This window comes from Bombus fervidus, chromosome 5 (genome assembly GCF_041682495.2).
Source record: "Bombus fervidus isolate BK054 chromosome 5, iyBomFerv1, whole genome shotgun sequence".
NCBI lineage: Eukaryota > Metazoa > Arthropoda > Insecta > Hymenoptera > Apidae > Bombus > Bombus fervidus.
In genome coordinates this window covers 8,308,286-8,335,753 of record NC_091521.1, presented here as the reverse complement: position 1 = coordinate 8,335,753, position 27,468 = coordinate 8,308,286, and the positions used below count along the sequence as shown (strand labels likewise).

Below are 27,468 nucleotides of genomic sequence, written 5' to 3'. Positions count from 1 at the left end.
GTGATTTACAAATTATTTTATTTATTTAGATCTATTTAATATTAGGGAATAATATTATATATGGATACACGATAATTTGAAATAAAAGATAATAGGTGTATTTTGTAAGAAATACGTAGACAACTTTTCGAAAATGGAAACGCTGTATTTTATTATACTTTATAGAGAGAAGAAATTAATTTAACGTAATTAATCACCAACAACACGAGAATAAGTATATTATTGTTCAGGTATATGCAGTCTTTTGTTTCCAATTAAATGCGGCAAGTACTATTTACAATGCATATACACGTCGTGTTGTCTCGCTTTAATCTCTCAAACTCTATTCGCTATTGGAAAAATAATTTCAAACATAATTTACTGTGTTTTGAGTGTGAAGTAATTGCGGCCTAAGAGCCTAACAATAGATATTCCGTATTTGTAAACACGACTGTCTATAACCAACAACATTTGCGTAAGTTCGTGCCACGGCCACAGACATTCACAACTATGAAGATCTTTTGTCTGTTCAACGGAGGTAAATTTTGTTTAACCCTAAATGACCTCAGAACTAGGGCTTGACTAGGGTCAATGAAACTATTTCAAAGTGCATTGTACATCCAATTAGAAACAAATATACGATTTCATTTGAAAAGAGATAAAAGTCCTGAAATCTTGGACATAACTCCACTTGGGAAAAAATGTACCCCTTATGGGATTTCTGCCTTTTTCTTCAACTACTTGTGATAGAAATAATTGCATACACGGATTAATATGAGACATTGGAAAATATTTTGAACTAAGAAAAATTAAAGACGTTTATAGATGACAATTAAATATACAAATAAAAATTTGTCAAATAATTGTCGAATAATTGGAAAGCTTCTCTTGTTGTCATTTTAAAATTATTTTACTTTTAATATTTCATGATGTATTCATTTATTTTTCGATAGATAGTATTTCTGAATCAATGGAAATATAATTTATAATTTTAAATATAATTTGTAATTTTCGTGAAAAGCTTATGATTTCAAATAAGAACGTTTTATGCCACGTTTTTAGCACAAAATAACAGGTCAAGTTGTAAAATATACTCTATTTAATAAAAACTGGAATTAAGTTGAACAAAAACAATATATGATATAACATTCGAATTTGAATGCAGAGATTATGTAGTGGTAGAGTTATATAAAACCCAAACTATTTTTGTCGTTAAATGTTGAATACAGTTTAATACAAATATTAGAATAATAATAGATACTCGATTACAACACTTATTATCTAAACATTTTACTACTCGAACATTTTGCTATTCGTGCGCTTTATTATCTGATCGTTCTACTTTAATATAAAATTCGCATTATAATGCGTCAATATTGTGTGTCATAACATTAAAAATGAAACGTGATAAATAGTTGAAATGAAATAGGAGACAATTTGAAATCTGGGTAAGAATATGTGTAATAGATATAAAAATATATAATGTTTTTAAGTTAACTTATAAAGTTTTCAATTCTGTAAAACATTTAATCGACATTTGTAGAAGAAAGAAAGTCAATCAAAGTCTAATCTTAACTTAATTTTTATCAGAGCCTTTCTTCTTCCTTAAAAAAGTTGATCTTGTTTAGCTAGTTCATCCATTTTCTCTCTTACAAATGAAAGTTTAACTTAATCTGTTACTTTTTCTTTCTCCTCTTGTGTTGCTACAATTCTGTTAATTCTTTCTTCTCCCATAACGGGATCAATAAATCTTGTCTTTCGTTTTCTTGATTTCCTGTTCGAAGCTTTGACTGCACGTATTAAAAAATATCACATTTACGATAATATTTTTAATTAAATTAATCATTATTTTAAAATAAAATCAACAGGTTTCAATTTTTAGTCCGTAAGCAAGTAAGAAATTTGTTACCATCAATAGATAATGCTTCAAATTCCTACATACTTACATATGGTTATTCGTGATCTTTTTTATCATTAACTAAATTACAGATAAAGCCACAGACGAGTAACCTCTATGATAAATCACAGACGTTTGTGGATAAACCCCTCAACGCTCGGTAGTACAGATCGCGATGTTCCGTAGATATCAAATTCATTTTTATCGCTTTCGATGATTAAATTGAATGTAATTCCTATATTCGCCGTAGCAAATCACAGAAAACATAAAGGAACGTTCAGATGATGAACATTAATGTCAATATTCTCAATATTCAAAATTCTCAACATTACCATACATAAGAGACTGTCTAGACCTCCGATGACCAATATAGATACATTGCCAATACAATTTTGAAAACCCTAAATATCGACAATAGTATTGATCATATGAACGCTCAATAAGAAACGTTCTGATACATTTCGAGGTCGGTGTTTTAGAATGCGAGACGCAAAATTTTAAACACAGGTCTATTTTGTATTTAGTCAATGATCCGGCTGACGAAGTATCTAAGTCTAAGTAATCAAAATATCAATGAACCTGCCGGAAACTAGCAATTTAATCTCATATTTTATTATACCATATTATATTACTAATATCTTACAATATAATATATGATATATTATAATTTCTATTTTTATGACAATTATTAATACTGACAAATATAATATACCAACATCAACACGATTGTATTCTTTAAATATTTTTATCTTCGCTACCTTCTTCGAACATTGAATAATTCCTACGGCATAATGTTTTCCGTATTCCAGGAATTGTTTGCATCATCATTTACGTATTATTTAAAAGTTAGTCATGACCATGACTATTATAAAATTCCCATTATGCTGAGTCGTATGGCTTTAAACAACGCTCGTAGAGAAACAGCATTTCCTAAAGAATTATTATTTAATGTAAACTATTCTAATAAGTTACTATATGTATTGTATGATAATGTTTGCATAGAAACCAAAAATAAATCTTGATATACATCGCAGTTGAAAGTAATAAGATCAATTGCAGAATGTTTATATTGAACATAAATTAGAATCGCACTCCACTTATCATTTACTTCGTGTTAAGAAACTAATAAAAGAAACGAACAGTGAGAAATCATTTTATGACAATAATAATAATCTTGTAATAGCGATAAATAAAAAAATTAATTGTTGATAATATACTCAGCGACTATCCTCTAAAACAATTATTAAATCACACGAGGAGCCGCGATAATTTCAACTAAATATAGATATCGTTTATTTTATTGCACTTCGTTGCATATGCTACACTTGATCGGATTCTTATTGTATTGTTTTCAGTATGCATATACATACATGTAATACTAAATGTATATGTAAAACATATACAAAACAAATACAAATAAACAAAAACAAATACAAAACATATACAATGGAGTATTACAAAGTTTGAAAAATTCTTTAAAAATTCTCATTTCATTTGGATATCTTTAATAATTTTAAAGCATGATTTTAATTATTCTTATATAATTTTACAGTAACACGCATTGTCCAGAAGAAATGAAACAATTTTCTAACTCTAATAACAATTATGATTATATTCCTAATAACTATGTTCAACTTAATTTTAAGTGATGATTCTACTAATTGTATATATTAAGAAGAAGATTATTTGTAGAAAATGGACTTGTGCTATTATACTATTCCTATAATATGGATATTGAGTTTCATTTTATTGAACTGAGAATATTTAAATTTAAATCTTCTAAACCATATGAAATAAATTAGCGATATAGAAGAGAATGATGTACACGTGTAATCGTGCGTGTACATAATAACCATTTACCATGTGATGCAATTATTGCATTAGTGGGCTCAATAATTCATTTCTCTCCTTATTACTTGTTATCTATGTCATTAAATTGGGATTGATGAACTAAGAACACACTTAATTGCAGTGTGATTGTGTCTAATTTTCTACATACTAGGTTTATAAATTGAGAAACTTTGTATTCAAACTTATTTAACATACATTAATATTATAACAGTTTTACAAATAAACTTTTTCTTTGGAGTGTTTTAGCTAGTCTTGTTTCGGTTTACACGAAATGGATTTTGTTGAAATCCTTTTTTTAACGATAGATACCATATCTCTTTGGTAAATAATAAATAAACCAACTCTTAGTAAATAAACCAATCAACCTTTAAACCTTTGACTTTCTAAAAATAGATAGTTTGTTTTCCAGCAACAAATTTCAAAAATCAATATTTCTTTCGAAACAATAAGATAAAATTCGCCTAGTATTTCCCGTCTTTAATATAGAGAGGTGTGTTATTTCTTAATCCTCGAAAAATCCATGCCATTCTTAAAATGACTATTCAATCCAAATAACTCAAATAGTTTTTCCTGAACTTGATCATTGACTAAATATTTTCCAATAGATATCCTGTAGTACAAAGGTTATCAGAAATATGATTTTTCTACACCTTAATATCACGAATTGATCTTTGTTCCTGTTACAAAGACATAACAATCTGTCAAATGAACTTAGAAAGAATTAAATTTTACTAAATGGTATAATTGTATAATGACACCAGAAAAATACCAAAGATAAATTCTAAATCGTCTCATTACATTACATTGATATTACTTAACTTTTTTCTGAAATTCAGAAATACAAATTTGAATTCTCGTTATCTAAATTGAATTTTAATGTAATATTAAATATAGGAAAGTATGATACGTGATGTCTTCCTTCAAAATACGTGTCAAATAAAAAATAAGATGTATTTTTGTTCACACATATTCAACTGATTACTATACCATTCCATACACGCAAATAGTCGTTTGATGCGATGGACTTTGTATAGCAATTAAGAACGTCTGCCGGCGATAATTTAAAGTTTTCCACGTAGTCTCCTTTTCCACTATAAATTTTCTATACCTATTACTATAAGTAGATACACTGCCCTTCGACTACTACCATGTCGCAACTACTTTCTTCTTTATCGTATCGCTTATGTCTGGCGTTACGTATTTTTAAATGTATAATTTTCTGCATGCGTAACACGTTATATATGTTTTACATTGAAATAATTGAAATAATTCTAATGTTACAAATATTTAGGAATTACACTATTTCCCAAATAATTTAATTTCTAAATACGTACTACATTATATATTTATAATTTCAGATTAAAATATTTATTTACCATTACTTATAACAAATTGTAAATGGTTACGATGATGGTTATGATGATTTTTAAAAATGCTCCTCCAATTATTTAGGACGATGTTCATCTTACTGTGTTCTATAATAGTAACTTTCGTTTTAGAATTAAGTATCTTTTCTTTTCTTTCTAATTACTGAGACAATTTGTATCTCCACGAAATTGACTGTTCAACATTAATGAATTAAATCATTGCGTCATCTAACATTTTCCGAATTAAAAAATTGTTAGATATCTTTTTATAAACAGTTGCTGATTATTTTTGCACAGTAAGAACTTTAACTTTTTCAGTGAATTCTGAAAATATTCAGTTTGAAATTTCCATCTATATTATTATCTTCCATTAGAAATTTCTATCATCGATTTATTAAATTTTTAAGTTACGAAACACTGTATTTCATTGAAATATTTACCTGTGAAAATTAATAATCGTGACAGATATAGAAATCAGATTCCCTTAAAATCGCCTGATACTAAAATTCGCTGCAAACTATAAACATTAATTAACTCAATTTTTACTCCAATTACACATATAATTATGTATATAAAAAGAATACGCTTTATAGTAAACCTAACCTTGAATAGTCTAACACGCATTACCCCTCGTGTTTGAGCAAAAAATTGTGCTGAACGTGAATGAGCGGACAAATCAGGATTAACCTTCATTCTCTTTTCATGATCTTTATACAGAACTTTTATTGGGTATTATTAGATTATAAGTGTAAAGCAAGAGCTGAGAAAAAAATGGATTCATGAGGCATGATGGTCGCCGTGGCTGTATAATCGGCGTGTCATAGGTCAAACCGATGAGATACCATTTCGCAGACTCCGACGTGCAGTCAGTGGCGTGTTCTTTCGCGAAACACCGACTCTGTCATTCCATCTGTTTTTACACCCTGCTAAGTTCCGTTATATAATTTCATCGTGATCAAGTCTTCGCTTTACTATCGGTCCATTTGTCTTTTCGCACCCTGAGGTAATTTTCAAATTTTAATATAGATTTAAATGCAATTCGATCATCCTCGTGTGATTCGGTCACTATACCTGGCGTTTACCGTAAAATTCATTAATCTCTGTCTCTCTGGTAAAGTTCTATTTTAAAGATTAATGGAATCTACGTTTAACGAAGCAAAATATTGTATGCGTATTAAATTTGTTGCGTTATATAAGAAATTGGATAGTTAATTCCTATCTTTATATATAGATTTAGATTATGAAATTCGATATCTGTATTCTCTATATATTCTCTATATAACTATATTAGATACGGCAATACTTTAGGTATATATTGAAGTTTATTGAACTTGTTATTATAAAAATATTTTCTAACAACGTTATAATATATTTTGTAATAGATCTGAAAATATTTATTCCAATTACTTTCGAACGATTATTCCTCAAATTCGTTTCTTCCGCGCTTATATACATATTGAACCTGATGGCGCTTTCTTCTACTACTACTTCTTTCTCTCTCTCTCTCTCTGTCTCTTTCTCTCTCTCTCTCTCTCTGTCTCTCTCTCTTTCTCTCTCTCTCTCTCTCTCTCTCTCTCTCTCTCTCTCTCTCTCTCTCTCTCTCTCTCTCTCTCTCTCATGTATATATTTCATATACATCGTACATATAAATACGAGATACTGTTCGAATTAGGATTAGTTCGAATTAATCGACAAAGTTGCGTTGTGGTTTTGATAAGCGCGATAAGAATAAGGGTATCGAGCGGTGTTTAACGTGAACCTATAGTATAATTGTATGGTTTTATAGTAAGTTTGAAACAAACTTGCGTACACCGTTCTATCGACATAAAATTGGCGTTCTTAGTTTTGGAAGTGAGACAACTTATATTATTTATATTTGTATTTATTATTTAAGTATATGACTTAAAGATGTAGGTAACAGATCTCTATAAATAAATCTAAGTTATAGACATACTTGAAGAGAAAGTACAGCCTCGACATTAACCACGAGGTACATTATAATGTGACCTTTCTTATCAATTGCTACAACTGGTTTCTCTCGATTAGTATACAGCACTGGTTATATCGTGTATTTAAAAATTTTGCAAAGCTGTAGAAATATTATTCAATGACGTAATGTGACTGATCAGACTTTTCTAATCATTAACTTCCTTTATTATAATTCATACATTAGGCACGTTATATGCATACAATCGTTTTATACTCTTGTTTGCACTTGTATGTGTATCTATCAAAAGTTATCACACATTTATTATAAACAATACCAACAATATTCGTCTTCTTTTATTGTAAGACGACTGACGTCAAGAATATTACTAAAAGTAAAAATGAAATGTTACCATGTCGTTGTTAGTTCTACATTGTATGTATAGATTATTTACGTTACTAGAGATTTATGAAAAATATAGAAAAGGAATAAATTTTTAAACTGAAAACTATCATTCGGAATAGAAAAGTATAATATGATATAAAATATAATTAAAACATAATATACGAAAACATACATAAATAACAGAAAGCTTGAAATTGGCACTTGTGTATACATGTAGGTATTAGTATTTTTTGTACTAAAAATTAAGATAATAATTTTGACTTAATTACAGCAACTATCTCAAATGGCGCGAACAAACCCGAAAACTCGATATTCCGAAAACAAACGGCACTCCGATTTGCCGCGTTTCGAATCAGTTGTTAGAATCTCCAACCTTCCTATTGTAGAAAACAGTATACATATCGCTGGTAATGTCTACGATAGACTAAAGGTAAGCAAAACTGTTTTAATAATCTGACAGTTTCACGAATCGCTTCACTTTCTCTCCTCCTTCACTTTTTCATTTGTTGTGAAAGTGAAAACTTTAAATATGTACATTGTATCCAGAAATAAAATAGCGTGAGCAAACTGTTATCTTTATAATAGTGAAGTATGAAAGTATATAAATTGAAAATGAAAATATTGCTTTAATGCAAGAATTTAAATATTTCTCAATGATTTTTTAGTTAGAAATTTTAAACGACTGATTAAGATAAGTGCACGTGTATGCACCAATAAAACAATTTTTTAATAAGTTTGTATTCTTTATATTCGTATTAACTTAAATGTCAACCACATCTTTAAACATTAATCTTATTCTACTTAATCTTCCATTTATCTAGCTTAGTAATCGTCATATCCTCACAAAAAAATCAAAATCAAGGGACAAATATGATATTATTAATTTCAGCGTTCAAATTCATTGATGAGCTGGAGTTTATGTACTGCTGAACAATCACTTGCAATTGCAACAGCGTCAGCGAAACCTGCGATTTCCGTATTAAATGGGCCTATTACGACGATCGATCAATTGCTCTGTAAAGGTATCGATATCGTTGAACAGAGAGTACCAGCCGTGCATCTTCCTCCGCATCTTGTAAGTACAGTTAAAGTTAAATGTTAGTTATTTAAGATTTCATTGCTCTAAAGAATGAAATCAATGTGTATTTTATATTACAAAGATATACTGCAATGCACGAGAATATGTGAGCAACAAAATCGTGAGGCCTGTTCTAATGCGTGCCGGAAGCGTGAAACTGATAGGAAGCCAAGCCGCGAACGCAGCGGTAGACAGATTAGATGGAGCTTTAACTGTCGCAGATAAATATGTTGATCGTTACTTGCCTGCTGATTCTACCGATACAGTAGACCATGGTAAATTATTCGTTTTAAATTGCTGATAGTAGTTTAGACCATATTTTAAATATTCTAATAGCAACTTAAGAAAGTAATCTTTTACACTTTATATATACAGTGGATACAAAAAGTATTAGTACATCATTGTATTTATTATAGTATTTACGTATTAACTAATTAAATCTAAGTATATTAAATTTTATATCACTTAACAGTAATTTCATATGACTACAAAAATTTTGTACTATGAAAATGAAGTGTATAGAATCTGGTAAAGACACGCTTCATTTGGAAAATAAAGGTATGTGCAAATACTTTTTGTTGTCACTGTATGTATAACAAATGAAATCATGTTCAATTAATATCAAATTAAACTTCTAAATATATATTAAATATTGATTATTCGAATTAATCGTGACACGCAGTGTTCAAATAATTAAATTAGTGATTTTCCCTTGCATTATATACCTTTTCGTGTATTTTTCATCTTTATTTCTTTGGTATCGATTGTATACTTTAATCATCGGTTCTAGAGTTTCAGTGTTAACTGATACGTCAAGTACCGTATCGAGCGAACAAATAATCGATTAAGTTAAATCGCTGTCAACGAAAATTATTTTTTAGATTCCTCTCCATCTGAACCTGTGAGTAAGACCACACGAACTATCAAACATGGTGCCAGGCTATCTAGGAAATTACAAAAACGGCTAACGCGTCGCACATTAGCAGAAGCTCGAGCGCTTAAGGAACAAGGAACGGAATGCATTCATATACTTTTGTATATTGTAGAATTGGTAAGTAACACTTCTTTCGGCTGATATACGTAATAAACAATACAAATAATAAATAAAAATTAGCAAAAGTAAAAAGAAAGGAGAAGGAAGCCTTGAGTAAGTATTATTTATTTGTATTATCTATTAATATTATTTACTGAATAAAGAAACTATACTTTGCATCATTGATCATTTTCCAATTATATACTTGCTCTGTTGTGCGAACGATAAAGTTGATATGTTACAGTTAGCAACGGACCCAAAACTAGCGTTTAAAAAAGCAAAAGAACTTTGGGGAACATTAAGTTTGCCTGAACCAGAAAACCAAGCTCGACCAACTACTCTAGAACAGTTATTGGTTCTTTTAACACGTGAATCTGCGCGTCGCATTGTTCATCTGGTGAATGGGACAACAGCGTTAGCAGCTAGAACTCCGCGCAATCTTGGTAGACTTCTCATTGGAGTGTCGCATCAATTGCTCGTAGTTGCGGATGCTACTTTCAGAGTAATTGTCAATAAATTTGTACATCATTCAATTCTTAAAATATTCATTACTACGGTTCCTTCGTTTATCTATGTTTATTCGGCCTCTTTCTGTTCTGAAGATGATGCCAATAATCGGTAAAAGGGGTGCAGCAAAAGAACAAATTTCAGCCATTAATTTGGCTATACAAAGGCTCAATTCATCTATAAATCATTTATTGGTATGTAGAATTCAAATAATGTTCACTCTAATAATGTTTAACCACGAACCACATTTATTATACATTTTTATTAATTATGATGTACCTATGTCATCAACTAATATCAATGCAAAAATTATTATCAAGCAACTGATGCTACTATTACAGGAGCAGTTCGCAACTTTTCTAGCTGGTCGCCCATGTGTTTCCAAAGTAACACATGCAAAGAGTCATCAACAAAACCACAACAACTACATGTCGATGTCTTCAAAACCTCCCGTAAATGGTATCGATACTATCGAGTAACAAAACTGTGGTTATAAGTTATTTTGCGTAAGTTCCGTCTATGATAGCATTTATTTCATAGTTGAAATAGAATAGAAACATAGTTGATAACTATGTATCAGGAAAATTCCTCATTGAAATTTCACAGATAAACAATATCCACCGAAATATTATAATATAGTTTTCGAACATATTATACTCCCACACTCACATTAAGCAATTAATGAATATTTCTCTTATATCGAAGACACAGTGTATCCGTGTCATTCCTAGTTTTCAATTCTTGAATTTACTTTTAATACATAAACTATAATGTCTAGAAACAAGAAAGTGCAAAAATAAATATTATGATAACTTCACAGTCATTACAATGCCATTAAAAGATGGTCTATTTGTTTTGTTGACTCGAAGTAGATTATACATTCTTGTCCGTATATATCTTTAAGAAGCTTGTTATTGATGTCTCGTTATGATTGTACTACACATATTGAATATAATATATATAAGTTGTGTTTATGTTTAATCCAATGCAGATATCTTTCATTAGTTTATGCGTACATAATTATCTTAATATGCCTCTTACATTTTATTTCATTGAATGATATAATTTAATAAATTTCAATTTTTAAATTATTCAAACAAATGTCACAACAGTTAGAAAAATAATAAAGAATAGTACGTTGCAAATAAGTAAGCGAATTTAGATAAGTAATTTTTTTAAAGCATTAATATTACTTTGGACCTAATTATCGCTTCTGTTATCAAAGCTAATGAAACTAGAGTTTGTAACTAGTACATTAATGTGTTTTAACTAACTGATAAGGTACGCACACGCACACATACACAGAGAAACAATTGAATTAAAAATTTCACTTTTTAGCGACAGAATATTACGATTTAAATTGTGAAGTAACAGAATCTCTCCCCCTCCCCTCTTGCTTTATTTTCAATTGTTCAAGATAAACTGTAATCTATATCTCTTTAATCATTATTATTACTCTGCTATAATGTTATAATATTTAATCTTTCTACTTATATATATTTGTTTTTGCAAGAATATTATTCATTCTGCAAGTATAGCTTATATTCTTATCCATGTTCAATTTAAAATATTGAAAATAATATCAGTATTTCAGTTGTATAGGAATAAATTTTTATGTCTTCAATTCATTGATTTTAAAATAGATATAATGCGATAAATGCTTTATCTAAAATACAGAAAAATGGTGAATATAAATTGGGTATAATATATTGTTATTGAGGGATAATATATAAAAATATACATGTATACGTAAGTAGAACTAGCACATATTAAATTAGAATTAATGCTAATTACTCATTATATATTATTCTATGTAGCTCTGACATTAAAATAAACATCAAAATAAATGAAATTAATTAATCTTTCATTTGAATTCTTAACGAATCCTTTTTAAGAATGCTATTTCCTTCTATTGTCGAAAAAATATTATATAAATTATTCATATACAATAAGATTTTAAAACAATACACATCTATGTACTAACACAAGCTACCATTTAATAGATGTCGAAATATGAGCAATACCTCCGCAAAAAATTATTGAGAAGTTTTTAATTACTTATAATATACCAATGCAAGTGACACTGGTTTTCCAATAGTTCGCTGAACTTTTTTCTTAAACGAAATGAAAGTAAATGCGGTAAAATCTTTTCCGATTGCATATTTTCGAAACACTTTCTTTTGCATTTTCAACTATTTTCGAGGTATATATTTTGTTTCAATAAAATATTACATGTATAAAATATGTAATCTCTATTCTTTTAATACGAAAAGCATTAATTATGTTGCGAATGATAAAGATAAAAGTGTACCTTGTACCGGTAGAATTGTAGCAATAAATAGATGAAGTATTATCGTTGTAAACAGTGCAGATAATTTTGTTCAAAGAACAACTACATATACAATCACACTTCCCCACTTTTTCTATTTTCTTCAACTTTCACTACTAACAAACTATATAATTGCTAAATTTGGAAAACTACCATTTTACATCACAGTATAGACCACAAAGAAAAGTGGGGAACAGCTTTTCAACCATATGCTACTTTTTGTTTAAAAGATTCGAACGTCAGAAAGCAGATAAAATTTGCTAGTAGACTTCCTTCTCTAAAATAAGGCGTATTTAGTGTCTATAAATACGACAAAAATAGAACACAATATTTTAAGATGTTTGATAAATGTTTTAGAAATTAAGGAAATTTATTTTTCTATTACTTATATTAAAAATATAAGAAAATAGTATCAATAAGAAATATTTCTTTAAAAATTACTATCAAATTGTTTTGATAATTTGAAAATAAATTTTGCAACAAAAATATAATATTAGCTTGTGTTTAGGTCTTCCTTTTTTTTGGCAGTAAGTTCGAAAATCATGTCACGCATCCGACTTAAATCCATCAATTCTGCTTTCATCTTCTTAATTATTTCCTCTTTTTCAGCAATGCTCTTTTCATATGTATGTACTAATTCTGATAATTGTTGAGTTTCTTGTTTGAGTGCAGATATATCTTTTTGATTAGACTGAATTTCCGCAATTTTTAATTCTATTACCTATTTAATATTATATATTATATATTATATATTATACATACATTAACAATTCTATTATAACAATAGAGTCTATGTAAACGTACCTGATCCTTTTTATTTAACTGATCCTGCCTTTTAAGAAGTAGTTTACTAAGTTCGTGATTCTTATTAGACATTTCCTTGGTTTTTGCATCTGCAGTCACACATTCAATTTCTAACTCTTTTATTCTTTTAGTTAATGTTTCAATTCTATTTAAAGTACTTTCTAATTCATGCTTATGTTGCACGAGTACTATATTTAGATGATCAATGTTAGCAGTCTTTTCCGTTACTATCTTTTCTAAACCTTCGATTTCCTATAAATATGATTTATATATTTTAGTTTTGATTTAAATTCTTATTTAATAGATTCACTATGAAAAGTACTAACCTGTGTTTTAATAGCTACTACTTTTTTATTCTGTTCTTCTGCTTCAGCAAGCTTTACAGTCAATGTAGACTTCACTTCTTCTAAGCATTGCTGTGTGTCAAACAACATTTGATGTAAACGACTTGATTCTGCTACTACTTGTGCCAGCCTATGTTGCAAACTGGTTCCATGATTGTTTGCTGCTTCTAAACTAGATTGCATAGCCCGTTCTGCATGTCTCATAGCTGCTAACTTTTATAATACGAATATAAGATATAGTAAATATAATAAGCATTTTGTGCTTACGTTAAGATGTATTTAAAAAGAAACATATACCTTGTATTCGTACAATTCCATTACTGCTGATGTGGTAATATCATTGATTTGATTTGACTCATAAGTTCTTTCCAATTTTGCTAAAAATGCATCAAGCCGTTCTTCTTGCACGAAAGAAAACAGTGGAACCATTTCACTACTTGCATTTACGGACATTTTACTTCCAATATTTGTTACCATACCATGAGTACTTTGTACCAATATCAAAGGCTCCAGTTGCTTCATACAAAGCGCCACCGCGGAAACACTTGTCACACAAAAACATGGGATACAATTTGCATCTGATAGTGAATTTGTCTAGAGTTGTCATCAATAAAAATTAAAATAACTTGTTGCTAAAGTATTCAATTTTAGTAGTGAAAATACAGTAATGTTTTATTTGAATAACAAGATCTGTTAAAATCTTTGTACTTTGTTAAACAACTAAAGAACATTAAGATGAAACCTACCATTCTTGAGGAAATCCCATGGTGGATGTCAATTGTAGAACCTTTTGTTTAATGTCTGTATCACCAGTGAACAATGCATTTGCCATTGTCATTTGAATTTGTTTCTTTCTAAGTAACTCAGAATATAAAGTTAACCATTGCGAATTATCAGCAGCTAAATCAGCAGTCAAAGCTAATGCATGAATACATAAATTTGTAGTAGGATTCTAAAATAGAAAATGTCATTATCAAAAATGTCTATAAAAAAACAAGAGTTATATTTTTTAAGGAACAAGAATACAATACTTGAATAAAATTCCCTGGCCAATTATCAGCTGCACATGTTTCAGAATCTAACATTGGACTTAATAATTTTCGTATCATTTGTTCATTCAAGGACTGCATTACTTTTGTTCTGAGTGTAGATGTTTTAACCATTTCTTGAAATAATTGCATTAATTCTGCTAATTTCGTTTCTGTTTCTAATGTTAATTCACATTTTCCTTGAATTTCGTCATTTTCTGAATTTATTATAAGCATTAAAACTGAAGCATCTAATTCTGCCAGCACTTCAGATGACGATTTAGTACGTCGTGCATCAATTACTGTAACTCTTATTAAAGTTAATGCTCTGGAACACACCTAATTTTGAAAAGATTATTATAACCTGTTACCCATTATTCATATTTAAATATATAGAAGACATACCTGTTCTACAGGAACCCAAGTCATTGCAGTTTTTACACATAAAGGATATAAAGACACCAAAGCAGATAATTTTAATTTTACTAGAAATGACAAAAATTCCATCATGAGAGCAACACATTCTGGATCTGCATTATCTTCTAATGTGGCCAATATATTTTCCACACCTCGGCCATAACTAATTAAGACAATAAAAATGAGGTAATTTTTATACCAAATATCAAAATTACACTGAAAATTATAAAGTAACTAACTGTGGATATGTTAACAACACAGCATGGGAATATTCATTTTGTCCAACATAGTCAAAGAAATCTATGATGTGTCTCAGTAACAGAACATCTTTTTGTTTCATTGCTGTAATAAAACTGCTGAATGTGACATCAGCAAAATCCCAAATAGATTTTTCCGAAATATTTGTATTTGTATGTTCTAATATAATCAAAAGCTTACAGCATTGTACTTTGGTATTAACACTATAATGTTGTATTTTTAATAAGGTTCGTATGAATGCTTTTGTATCAATCGTTCTTATTAATATATATACAGCTGGAAGATTTTTGTAACAGAGATTTACTAGTACACCTAAGGAAAGTGCAATAATGTTTTCTTCCCTAGATTGTGTCACCCATTGTGTTAATACTGATACCAGATATGGTAAATGAGCTTCTTGCCAATAAATTTTTATTCCATATGTCAATTCTTGTAGTAGTTTTAATACTCGTATTCTCTTTTCGCTTGTTAAATTTGCCTATGAAGTTATTATACAGAAGCATTAAATTATTACTTATTTTTATATTTCCAGTTATTAAATTCAAAAATTTTATTATAGGAAGCAAAATATGAACCTTAAATGTAATAAAAATAAATGTATCTCTATATTTTTTAAATCATATTCTAATGCTATATTTTTGTGATCTTTAAAATATACAAATATACATACTTCCAATAATCTTGCCAGTATAGGTGCAAATTTAAATGTATGGATGAGAGCTTGTCTTGCAGCAGCATTGCGACAAGCATTTTGTAAAACATCCACAGCACTCCAAATCAAAGTAGTTCTGGAAGCTAAAGAATTCATCAGCTCATGCAAACTAACATAGAACTCTGCTGCTATGTTAGTTCCAGGGTCAAAAATGCTTAAATCCAATGATGTACTTATCACCTTTTAAACATAAATTTTTATTATGAAGGATTTTATATATTGAACAGAATACTAACATATTTATTAGAGTTTGTTTTAGCTTTTGCAAAATCATATCAAGTATTCATATAAGTCATTCATAAATATTATGTAAGATTATAATCGCTATTCATTTTCAATGTATTAAAAACAATAAAATAATATATAATTACCCCAAGATTTCGTTGTAAAATTGAAGCGGTTGTTTCACTTGGATGTTTAGTATATTCTAAAACCGCTGATATGAATGTTCTTATGTGTTGGTATTTGTCCATTATGTCTAATTAAGATATAAGTAATTATAAAATTTCGAATATTAGTAAACCTTCTAGATTTTAATTTTAATAACATTAAAGTTAATAAATCTGATAAATTTTTATATGTAAATTACAAATACTACGATTGAATAGTATGGTTTTTTCAGTAAAATCTCTTACGAAATATAATTATGTATACATGTGGGCATGTACAATAAATGATTCTTATTTGTACATTCCAAAAATATAAAACACACGCGTTCTTTTAACATATATAGACACACTTATAAAGTTGGAAATAATAAATATCGTTTTGGAGAAAACCGGTATTTGGCGGCCATTTCTAAATATTACGTTTGAAATTAACCAATTGAATTAAAGTCAATCAGTGCAGCTAATAGTTTTATCACAGCCGACTCTAGTAGGTACTAGAACTGCTGAAAAACGTGGCAACATCGCATCAGGAAACCTATTTTTAGTTAGAGAAACAGAGCTGACTCTAGAGTCGGCTGTGGTTAGATATATGGAAGCCGGGCTCTTGCATTGTTGCCATTTTTACTTTCAGGACGGCAACTATGGTTTTATGTAAAATTTTCATTTTTTTTTTTTATTTCATATGTAAAAATTATTTGATACTGGATAATAAATATAATTAAAACAAATTTGTTACGTATTTCATAATTATTGTAATTCATTTTTCATTTTGCAATTTAAAAATGATGAAATAAGTTTATATTTTTTTACTAATGCCTAAAATAATTAACAATATTTACTATAGTGATTTCAAGATAAATATTTATGTTAATAGTAATTTATATAAACTTCTATTGAAGAAATAATTATAAAAAATAATTACAATTATTAAAAATTACTAACATCAATTACAGAGATTTATGAAATAAATTTAATGATAAAATAATATTATATTACAATGTATATTAGTACATTTTTCGTACAATATTTAACTTTATTCTCCGACGACTGAATTATATAACCTTTTTAATTCGAAAGAGAATAATAAACATACGTACATATATAACTTTGTTTTTTGTATTGAATCTTTAGTAATAAGTTTCTTCTTTCAATTTTATAGATTTAGTAATTGCATAAGTCAGTATTTTACACATTAGTGTGGATCAAATATAAAATAAAAATTCTAAAATAATTTAAAATAAGGATGGAAGAAGAAAATTGTTGCTAAGTATCCGCCTTGATACGCCTACTATACGAATTAGTTGCGAATCTCTTTAATATTCCAAGCGTGAATTTGGAATGTTATGAAATTCTGATATTTTACTTTATATTGTTATAATTTATATTTAATACCTGACGTTATATCTTATATGTATATAAAGAAATATAAAATTTACTAATAACAAAGATCCCTACTTAGATTTGAAAACATTTGCAACGTTATAAATTGTAGTGAAATATATTAGAAATAAGAGTATATACTCGTATATTTTAAAAAATGTATAATAATAAAACTAAAAGTTCTAAGGAGAACATAAATTATTAAAATTGAAAATTAATGTTTTTCTTACCTAATTCTGTATATATAAAGAACACTATAAAATGAAACTGTAATCTTATTGGTCAACAGTGGCGCCGTTCTCCTGCCATGTTCATTGAAATGCGCCATTACCGATTCGAGGAAAAAGAAAACGACATTGAAGAAAGGTACTTACTCTTGAAGGATCCTCTCAGATTAAAATCTGTTCGACGTTTCTTCATAATTTCACGTAGAATATCTGGGTAAATTGACTGACTCATTGATTGATCGGTGGTAAACTATTGCGTGTGATCGTGACTTTCGGATTTGACGTTGTAAATGAAAGTGTTGCAGCACTGTGTGTATCGTGTGCGTGATTTGGACCTTGATTCTTTACAGTGCGATCAACTTTGATTTTAATCTTCATTCTGTTAGGTTACAGAGACATCAGTACCATCCATCTTGTCGAGAAAAGTGCCATTTGGAACAGTTATTGTTTTTCCGAAAAGTGGCGAAAGATCTTAATTCTCCGAACGTATAAGGAGGAATGTGAAAAAAATCAACAAGCTTCATAGAGCCGTGTAATCTGCCCTCTGTGTGTGTGTGTGTATGTGTGTGTGTGTGTACCAACCGGAGCTGTCATAAATGTACACATTCTATATAGATTGCACGATCTATGCTCGGTTAGTGGGCCGATTTACTCAAGACAAGTGATCGTATCTGACGCGCGGCAGTGAATTGACATTAATCATCGTCGCGCGGTGTTGTGCGCTCATCGACCGTCTAAAGAGCTAGTGCCGCATTCTTATTCGACGGCGAGCTTCCTCACGCTAGCAGGTTAACCATAGAAAATTTCAGTTTTCATTCAGTTGCCAGGTGTCCCTTTCCTTGTTACCTCAAACATTTTTTTCTAATTTTTTTCTAATGTTCACTTTTTCTTTTTTATATAACCCATAATGAAACAGTTTAGTTTATGGGATATTGTGATATCAATCACAGACGCAAAGAATATGCTTGATGCCGTGTCTACGTTATTCGTCTTTTTAATGTGTATTCTATTGCACGAACATCGACAAGATTTTACGTGTGTATCCTAGGACATGTGGTTTCTTTTAGATTGTGAATTCTTTCTTCTCTGTCGTTTTCTCTTAATTCATAGGATATGCTTTAGCTCCTCTCGATTATTTCAGATCTTGCTGACGTTTCACGGGCGGTGACAAGTAGTCAGAACTGTAACTATCGTGGCGCATCGCTTACACCCTTTATTTGCTTCTCTTGTCCTCCCTCCCTCGCTATCTCGAGGGAAAGAGAAAGAATTAACATGAATGAACGAGTTCAAGAGAGAAAGATAGAGTGAGAGTGAGTGAAAGAAAGACATTGTAAATGAATACAGTGAGGGACAAAAGTATTCGTACGATAGGAATGTGAAAATAAAAAAGTACTGTATTTCTGTATTGTTGATTGACATACATATGATACATTATACACCAATGTTAGTAGTAACAAATATAAAAAACAAAGGTCAACTAAAATACTTAATAGTAACTTATAAAAATTATAAATTTGCATAATACTAATGTTTGGGACAAAATATCTATACGCTGTAAGTGATTATTATTATATATTATAATTAATACTTTATAGAGTTATTAATATCTCATCTTTTTAAAATATTGTTTTAATTTAATATAGTATTTTCTTATCTGTCTTTCTAGTTCCCATCATATATTTAAGTCTAGTTGTTGCTATAGGTCTTAATCCTGCTGAACTTTGTTGGCATTTGTCTGCAGGAATTCTTTTAAAATATTTAAGTGTAGATGTTTGAAAAGCATCGTATTTTGATTTTCCAGAAATTTCAATCAGACGAATGAGAGAAGGTACGATGATTAACAGATACTGAAATAGATTTAAGATACGTACAATCAACTATGAAGCATGAGGGAAAAAGTATAGTGATAAGGACGGGGGTATTGTTCCATTAGGAAATAGAGAACTAATATTTATTATCCAAATGGGTCAAATAATGTTGGGATTGGAAATACATCTTAATTTCAATAGGACTAGGACTGGAAGTCATCATCATAGCAATCACCAGGCTTAAATCTCATTGATTCTTATATGTCGGTATAATAGAATATTTCACAAAGATTCTAATAAAGTAGAATATCAGTAGGGCTTCTTAAAAATTTAATGTATTACATACCAAGTAAATTATAGTCTGTTATTAATAAAATATATCAATTGTAATATTGATAATAATCAATTATAAAGTGCAAGTACTTTTGTTCCAAATATTAACATTCTACAAATTACAAAGTTTGTATTTTCTGTTTATTACTACAAACATCTGTGTAATCTACAATCATATAATTAATATTGTTACAAATACAATACTTTTTATTTTCGCATTCTTACTAAACGAATACTTTTGTCTTCCACTGTAAATGAATGAGAAAGAGATAGCGGGAAAGGGGGTGGGGATAGCGTATCAGTAAGCGAACGAACGAAACGCAGATTAAGCAAATAAGCAAATGAGAGGAAAGAAGACAGAGTATTAATAAGTGGAAGAAAGAAAGAACGTATGTAAGAACACCTACGTATGCATGTATGTGTATATAAGGAAGAGAGAAAGAGAATTTGCGCGCGCGTACACAGTATTCTGTCTGTCCTTATCGGTTTCTTTCTTTCTTTCGCAGTCCCTATGCATCGCTTTAACGGTTTCTTGTGATTTTTCGATAATACTATTTCGCTGAAGGTTATGAGCTGTTGGTTACGTAGATAAGTTTGGGGTGAGTTCGTACGTATGCAAGGTTTGACGTAGCTTCATTTTGTTTCTAAGTACGCGTAAGCTCTGTATATATGTGCGTGTATGTTTTTTTCATTTAGTATGTTCTCTCTCTTAGGAATGTTTTTTTTCCTGTCAGCCCGTACCCGGACGGGCTCGCGCGATGCGGACCTGTTTCCTTTTCGTCGCCGCGAGTAACGCGAATTCCGTGATTGCCGTGAAGTTGCTGCGTTTAGTCATCGTGTTACCAATTCTCACTCGTATATTCCTTGTTAGAACAGGCTACGCGTTTATCATTTAGAGTCTGTCTGGTTTTATCAATTGTAACATTATCGCAAACCAATAACGGATTCGTCCAATTCAACAAGACTCTCCTCGCAAACTAATTGGATAATGTAATTAACAGAATCCCCTGCTTTAATGGGTTAAACCGCATACGTTATTATTTTTTGTTAGTTTATACCTACTGTGTTTTTTTCACTTGTAAGTGTCAGAAAATAATCGCAATAGAGTAGACAATCAAATTTTATCATACGCATTTATGCAAGTCAATATCTAATTCTTTTCTCCTGTCTTCTAATTTGCTCAAGTTCCATATTTTTGCAGACATTCACGATGTAATTCGTATCTTGGTTCTTGATTATTTGTTTATTTGCACTTTATACGCTTAAATACGCAAGGATACACCTTTTTTGTTATTCCAATTTTTGCGTCCGTTCTTTGATCAGTTTTTATGTAATGCGTTTTAACGGAGCCTCATCCTTATAATCCATATTAATTCTTCTCTCTCATTTAGTTGTAGATATAATATTTTGTTGTATTTAATTTTATTGCAAACTGAATGTAATACAATTTTTGAGAGTTTATTTACATGTGGTCAAATTTTATATTTTATAATATTAGTTATTTGTACAATATTACAAAAAAATTCCTTTCGAATTATTTTATATTGTTTTATGTAGAAATAATAGAAACTAGTCAAGCTGCAAGGTTGGGAAGGTATAATGTTTATACTATTGTGAAGAAATCTATTATTTGATATTTGTGACGCTTGATTGAAAAATTTAGTTTAATATATTACTTTTAATCAATATGTTAACATGCTATAATATTCTTTAAAATATGTTTTTCTGAAAATCTAAATTTGAAATACTAATTACTTAAATACTTATTTAATAATTCTCATATTAAAAATTCATCTTGTATAGCTTTCTGCTCATTATATTAAAATCTTTTAGAGTTTATAGAAAAACATCATGATTTATTATGTATATTTATCAGTTTATATTGCTCAAGCTAAAACATTTAGTTAAATGTTGATTACTTAGTATGTAACTGAAAGCCTTATCTATTACATATGAACTTTCAGTATAAATAGACTTTTATCTGCTGATTTACAGGTTTAGGTACAAGTAAAAAATCAACAATTATTTCAGAATTTCAATAATTGTTATTTATATAATTCTATGTTATATTTTATAATTAAAATAATATTATAGTTTAAATGCCAATTTAGGAGTTATTTTAACAATGTATTGTTCATTTATAAAGAAAATTTTATCATTTATAATAACTGAATAAGTATAAAATAATTGAAGTCTTATGCTGAAATAAATAGTTAGTTTTTTGTAAATATAGAATTATGCTTTTAATATTTTTAGAGATAGTAACAAGGCTTTGAATAAATTTAAGTATTTTATAGAAAATTTGTGTTATTGTTTGTTTACAAAGGCTATAAGAAGGAATATTAAAAATAATGAAACATAAGTTTAATGTTATAGTTGTTTCTAAATTAACGTATCCAATTTTTTGTTATTTTCAAATGTATTAAATGTATCTTATAAATGTTAATTCACTATAAACTTTACAGCAGCAAAAAATTTATAATTTTTACACTAAAAGAGTAATATGTTCTAAATATTTATAAATTTTTTAAATATAGGTGATCATGGCTAATCGGGGTACAGCCCAGAGGCCAAATGGTTCAACACAAGGGAAGATATGTCAGTTTAAGCTGGTGTTACTTGGAGAATCTGCTGTGGGAAAATCAAGTCTTGTCTTGAGGTTTGTGAAAGGACAGTTCCATGAGTACCAAGAAAGTACTATTGGAGGTATGGATTTCAATATCTCCATAAGTGTTAATTACAGCAACGGTCATATGAAAATAACATGAATTATAATTAATACAATATGTATCTAAATAAATAGTATTTTATTGATTTTAGCTGCATTTTTAACACAAACTGTATGCCTGGATGATACAACTGTAAAGTTCGAAATTTGGGATACAGCAGGGCAGGAACGTTATCATAGTCTTGCACCAATGTATTATCGTGGTGCGCAGGCAGCCATTGTTGTATATGATATAACAAACCAAGTGAGTAAAGATCTATCAAATTCAATATACATTTTAAGTATACTGAAAATTATGTGCAATATTTAATGTAAATATTTATTCAGGAAAATGGTAAAAAAATAGTTGTGTTCTGGGTTTTGTGTTAATAAAATTAGTAATAAGACTTTAGTCATTATTTTTTTGATAATTGTTATGAAAATTATTTTTTAATCTTTACATCTATCTTTAAAAAACTACAGGACACATTTGTACGTGCTCAAACGTGGGTGAAGGAACTGCAACGACAAGCCAGTCCAAGTATAGTTATAGCACTAGCTGGAAATAAAGCCGATCTTTCAAATAAAAGAGTTGTAGAATTTGATGAAGCTCAAACTTATGCAGATGAAAATGGCCTTCTTTTCATGGAAACTTCAGCCAAAACAGCAATGAATGTTAATGATATATTTTTGGCAATTGGTAAGATTGTATTGTTATACACACGAACAATTTTATTATATTTATCTAACCTACATAAAGAGAACATCTGGATTTGAAATAATACCGCTTATTAAATTACATATGGTATCATAACACATAGAATGTACATACTCTATAATCATATAAAATATTTATTGTTGTATGTTTATAAAAAGTTTTTTTTTATATTTAAGAATATTTTACTAATCTACTTTGTATAATATATTTCTCTAATAATATTCTATTTCATTTTGTATTTTTCTTTTTGTTAAATAAAGTTTTATGTTATTACATTACAGCTAAGAAACTTCCAAAGAATGAACAATCAGGAAATGCAAGTACAAGTGGTCAAGGTCGCCGATTAGTTGAGACAGAAGGACAAAAGGCAGCAACTGGCAATTGTTGCAAGTGATTATCCAAATCTGTACGTGTCAAATATATATTGGTATACACTTTTATATTAGTTACAATTTGACACCTTCGTGATAAACAATGGTGAAAGATATAATATCCTTGAAAGAATCACAAAACAATTAATATGTGCATCAGATATGAGTCCAGCATTTGATATAATATTGTAGTATACTATGTCCACATATTTTTATAATACTAAGATATATAATGAATAGACACTAATGATTATCTTGCAATGATATAAATGATTTGATATTAATTAGGTTAAAATTTAAACATTTTATGGGGCACTGTATGCAAAATTTTGTATTAGTATTGTGAGACATGAGTAGATACTGCTGTAGTATATTTCTTGTTATGTTTAATATTTTTATTGCATGTGCTTTTGACTTCTTTCATTTTTAATATTTATTAAATAAGTAAAAAGGACGCAAACATCAAAATTTGGATTATATTAATAATAATAATATTCTTTCATATTAAATCATTGAATATCTAAAATAATCATCATTATAGAGGACAAAATTGATATTTTACATTAAAAAGTTTGTTTTTGTATATAAGTCTGTTGAATTTTTAAGACATAACAGACAATATGAGTAGATTTCATAAATTCTATATTTTCATCAGAAAATAAGTTATTAATAGTTAAAAAATCATTTATGATATTAGAAACTATAAAAACTGACTTTTTTAAACCTCATAATTGCAGTAAGATTCTTGTCTGTTATAAATTCATTTTAGCACAATTTTAAGATAAATATTTATAAATAAATATTTTGGCATTTAATATGCACTGTACTTTTAGAACAAAAATTATATTTATATAAGTATATTTCTACATAATATATCGTTGTATATTACGTAGCTTCGTAGATCAACTATTGCAGTGAATAATGCGCAGTTCAATTCGCATTTTTTCCCATTTTTATTTGTATACTTTTAATGAGCCTGTTGTATTTTATCATCTGTCGTGTTGTAAAACATATATATATATATATATATATATATTTGCACTTGATTGGAAATAATGCATAATTAAAATTCTACATCAGAATTAGAAGATTTCTCTTTTTTTATACATTATATGTTACATTCTACAAGATTCTATTAAAAAGTAACATTATATATTGTATGCTTAAAAATGTTACATACTATTTTTATTTCATTTAGTTTTTATACTTATTATTTGATTAAAACACGAATAACATACATTTATAATATTAATTATACTGTTAAATGTTAGATACAAGAGAGTAAAAATATCCTTGTAATATATTTACAATTTTATTAAGATTTGCTACTGTAAATCATAAAATGATATTAAAGAAAGTGTTAATTTCTTATTTAAAACTTGAGTTTATTAATTTAATCAATACAACTGTAAGTACTTTAAAAATAACCTTTATTTAAGTAGTATATAATATAATACAAAAATCCTGTAAAAACTGTTTCTTTTCATTTTTATCAAAACTTTATCATTATTACTTCTAATGTAACAATATAAATCACTGCTTAGCCAATTTCTTCAATTTTTTCATTCCTTCATCATAATTATATCTTTATAAAATAGTTGTGATTAAGTTAAAAAGAAAGTAGTAATTAAAGGACAAAACATATTTTATTTTTTATTTATTTTATATAAATGTTTATATGAACGTAGATGTGTGTTTAGTTCAGAGGAAATTTAAGGAAGTAGTATTGTGTTATGTATAATTAAAGTATTATTTGTATAAATATTTTTTCATGTTTTACATGTTGTTTCATTTTTGTTCCAAGTATTCTGTAGTTTATAATGTTTATTAGTATATTTTGGCAATGACAATTGTAGTAGTATATAACCAATTATTTAACAATTTAACTAGGATACAATAACTAACACATTTTATATCTATAATATTCTTTTATAATCATAATTGAAACTGAATTAAAACTGACATTGTCATTAAACTTTAATAGAATTTATTCATAATGTTTCTCAAATAGGGTATAATGTACTTTTTTCTGTAAAAAGTAACATAATAATTAAAAAAAAATGTAGTACGCATTTTTGTTAATATATCTAATCAATTACTGTAGGAGACACACTCTACTTTTTGCTTACAGATTTGTACCATAATCAACAAATATAAATACACCATGAGTGTGTCTGCAATGAATATATATTTGAGTGGAATATAAAACAATCAGAAAAACCACTATATTGGAATGGGAGGTGAACTGTGCAGGACGAACATTTTTCCTGAGTGATCAATGAAAAAATGCGTGTATCACATTGCATTCAACGATATATCATCTATTTTGAGTATCAGAACTGTCAAAAAAAGAAAGAAGAAAAGAGAGACAGAGACAGATTAAGCTCCCATTTGTAATTCTAGTAGTAATGGGCGGTGTTCGTTATAAATATAAAAAAAAATAAATATATATATATATATATACACTTACATATATATATACATATATATATAAATACAATTACGATATAAATCATATATAATAAATATGATTTATGTAATAAGTAATGTTAATGGTAATAAGTAATAATGATAATATTAATGGTAACATTGATAAATAATAATAATAATAACACTAATATTAGTAACAATAATATACATTTAAAACATACAATGTATGATGAAATTTTGGCACGCGAAACGTCTTGTAAGATAGTACGCCATTCCTGCTGCTATGATTACCTATGTATTTACTTTCTTAGTTTGTAAACATGTATAACAAAATCTTGCTCCGAAATGTATTGTATATTAATTTTATTCAATAATTCATGATAAATTATAAATGATTACGCAAGAAAAAATAAACTTGTGAATATTACTAAGGATTTCGTCAAATTCACCATTTCATTTCATCCAAAATTAATTAATATCATATAAATGAGTCTGCAATTACGATAGAATAGAGCTAATTTTGTATGAAACCATAGTAAATTGAAAGGCAATTGCTTCATCTAATTAGGTTATCTATCTGTTTTTCTAAAATTTCATATTATATAATATTTTTTCATACTTCATGTTTAATTTTACATGTTAAGCAGGAATTAGTTTAATAAATAATTCACATTGTAAATTATAAAACTTTAACTACCAATAGCAATACAAATCACATTTTATTGAATTTAAATCATTTTCAAAATTTCGTCTAAATAAACATTATCAAGTACAATCATGTAAAAAAACAGAAAAAGAAAAACGGATTTGAATTCTAAAACTGGAATGTTAGATAATCAAAACAAAATCTGGTATTTATGTAAAAATCATTCTCAAATTTTTTAGTTTTAAACAGAATAAAGAAATATTTATATTTACACGAATATACACTTTGTTCATTATTATGCAGTATTTGACAGATATGTTAATTTTTTGTACATTTCGAAAATGTATGTTGATATTTGAAGAAATTTTAGTTTTTATTTATTTTGTTTTTTGAAATGTAAAGTAAATATGCTGTAAATTTTGTATTAATCACATATAAAAATTATTAAAATTTTTATCAAAATATTGTATTTTTAAGCAAAATAATTTGTGCATTTTATAATCGCCTTTATACGATTAAAAGA

General features: G+C 28.2%; 3 protein-coding genes across 10 annotated transcripts; 2 read left to right on the top strand and 1 right to left on the bottom strand.

Moving 5' to 3' along the window:
• The first annotated feature begins 5,939 nt into the window (after positions 1 to 5,939).
• On the top strand, positions 5,940 to 11,900 carry LOC139987451 (lipid storage droplets surface-binding protein 1-like). 2 transcript variants are annotated; one of them, XM_072003721.1, is made up of 8 exons: positions 5,940 to 6,097; positions 7,698 to 7,856; positions 8,316 to 8,501; positions 8,587 to 8,779; positions 9,386 to 9,555; positions 9,782 to 10,039; positions 10,140 to 10,238; positions 10,386 to 11,900. In XM_072003721.1, the coding sequence occupies exons 2-8, from the start codon at positions 7,710 to 7,712 to the stop codon at positions 10,521 to 10,523; spliced, it is 1,191 nt and encodes a 396-aa protein (XP_071859822.1). In that variant the 5' UTR covers positions 5,940 to 6,097; positions 7,698 to 7,709; the 3' UTR covers positions 10,524 to 11,900. The 2 variants fall into 2 exon arrangements, with proteins under 2 accessions (XP_071859822.1, XP_071859823.1); XM_072003722.1 differs by lacking the exon at positions 5,940 to 6,097 and adding an exon at positions 6,807 to 6,879.
• Positions 10,602 to 18,220, bottom strand: LOC139987445 (uncharacterized). Of its 3 annotated transcripts, none has more exons than XM_072003710.1 (11): positions 18,080 to 18,220; positions 16,308 to 16,414; positions 15,895 to 16,116; positions 15,206 to 15,702; positions 14,955 to 15,129; positions 14,553 to 14,888; positions 14,268 to 14,473; positions 13,819 to 14,065; positions 13,504 to 13,734; positions 13,178 to 13,429; positions 10,602 to 13,094 (listed from the first exon to the last, which is right to left on the bottom strand). In XM_072003710.1, the coding sequence occupies exons 1-11, from the start codon at positions 18,162 to 18,164 to the stop codon at positions 12,867 to 12,869; spliced, it is 2,586 nt and encodes an 861-aa protein (XP_071859811.1). In that variant the 5' UTR covers positions 18,165 to 18,220; the 3' UTR covers positions 10,602 to 12,866. The 3 variants fall into 3 exon arrangements, with proteins under 3 accessions (XP_071859811.1, XP_071859812.1, XP_071859813.1); XM_072003711.1 differs by lacking the exon at positions 18,080 to 18,220 and adding an exon at positions 16,572 to 17,133; XM_072003712.1 differs by lacking the exon at positions 16,308 to 16,414 and having other exon boundaries at positions 15,895 to 16,019; positions 18,080 to 18,216.
• On the top strand, positions 17,972 to 26,726 carry Rab5 (RAS oncogene family member Rab5). Of its 5 annotated transcripts, none has more exons than XM_072003726.1 (6): positions 17,972 to 18,071; positions 22,611 to 22,779; positions 22,894 to 23,045; positions 23,264 to 23,480; positions 23,780 to 23,904; positions 26,001 to 26,726. In XM_072003726.1, exons 2-5 carry the CDS (start codon positions 22,617 to 22,619, stop codon positions 23,890 to 23,892), a joined length of 645 nt encoding a protein of 214 aa, XP_071859827.1. In that variant the 5' UTR covers positions 17,972 to 18,071; positions 22,611 to 22,616; the 3' UTR covers positions 23,893 to 23,904; positions 26,001 to 26,726. The 5 variants fall into 5 exon arrangements, with proteins under 5 accessions (XP_071859827.1, XP_071859826.1, XP_071859825.1 ...); XM_072003725.1 differs by having other exon boundaries at positions 18,015 to 18,146; XM_072003724.1 differs by lacking the exon at positions 17,972 to 18,071 and adding an exon at positions 18,580 to 18,720.
• The last annotated feature ends 742 nt before the right edge of the window (positions 26,727 to 27,468 follow it).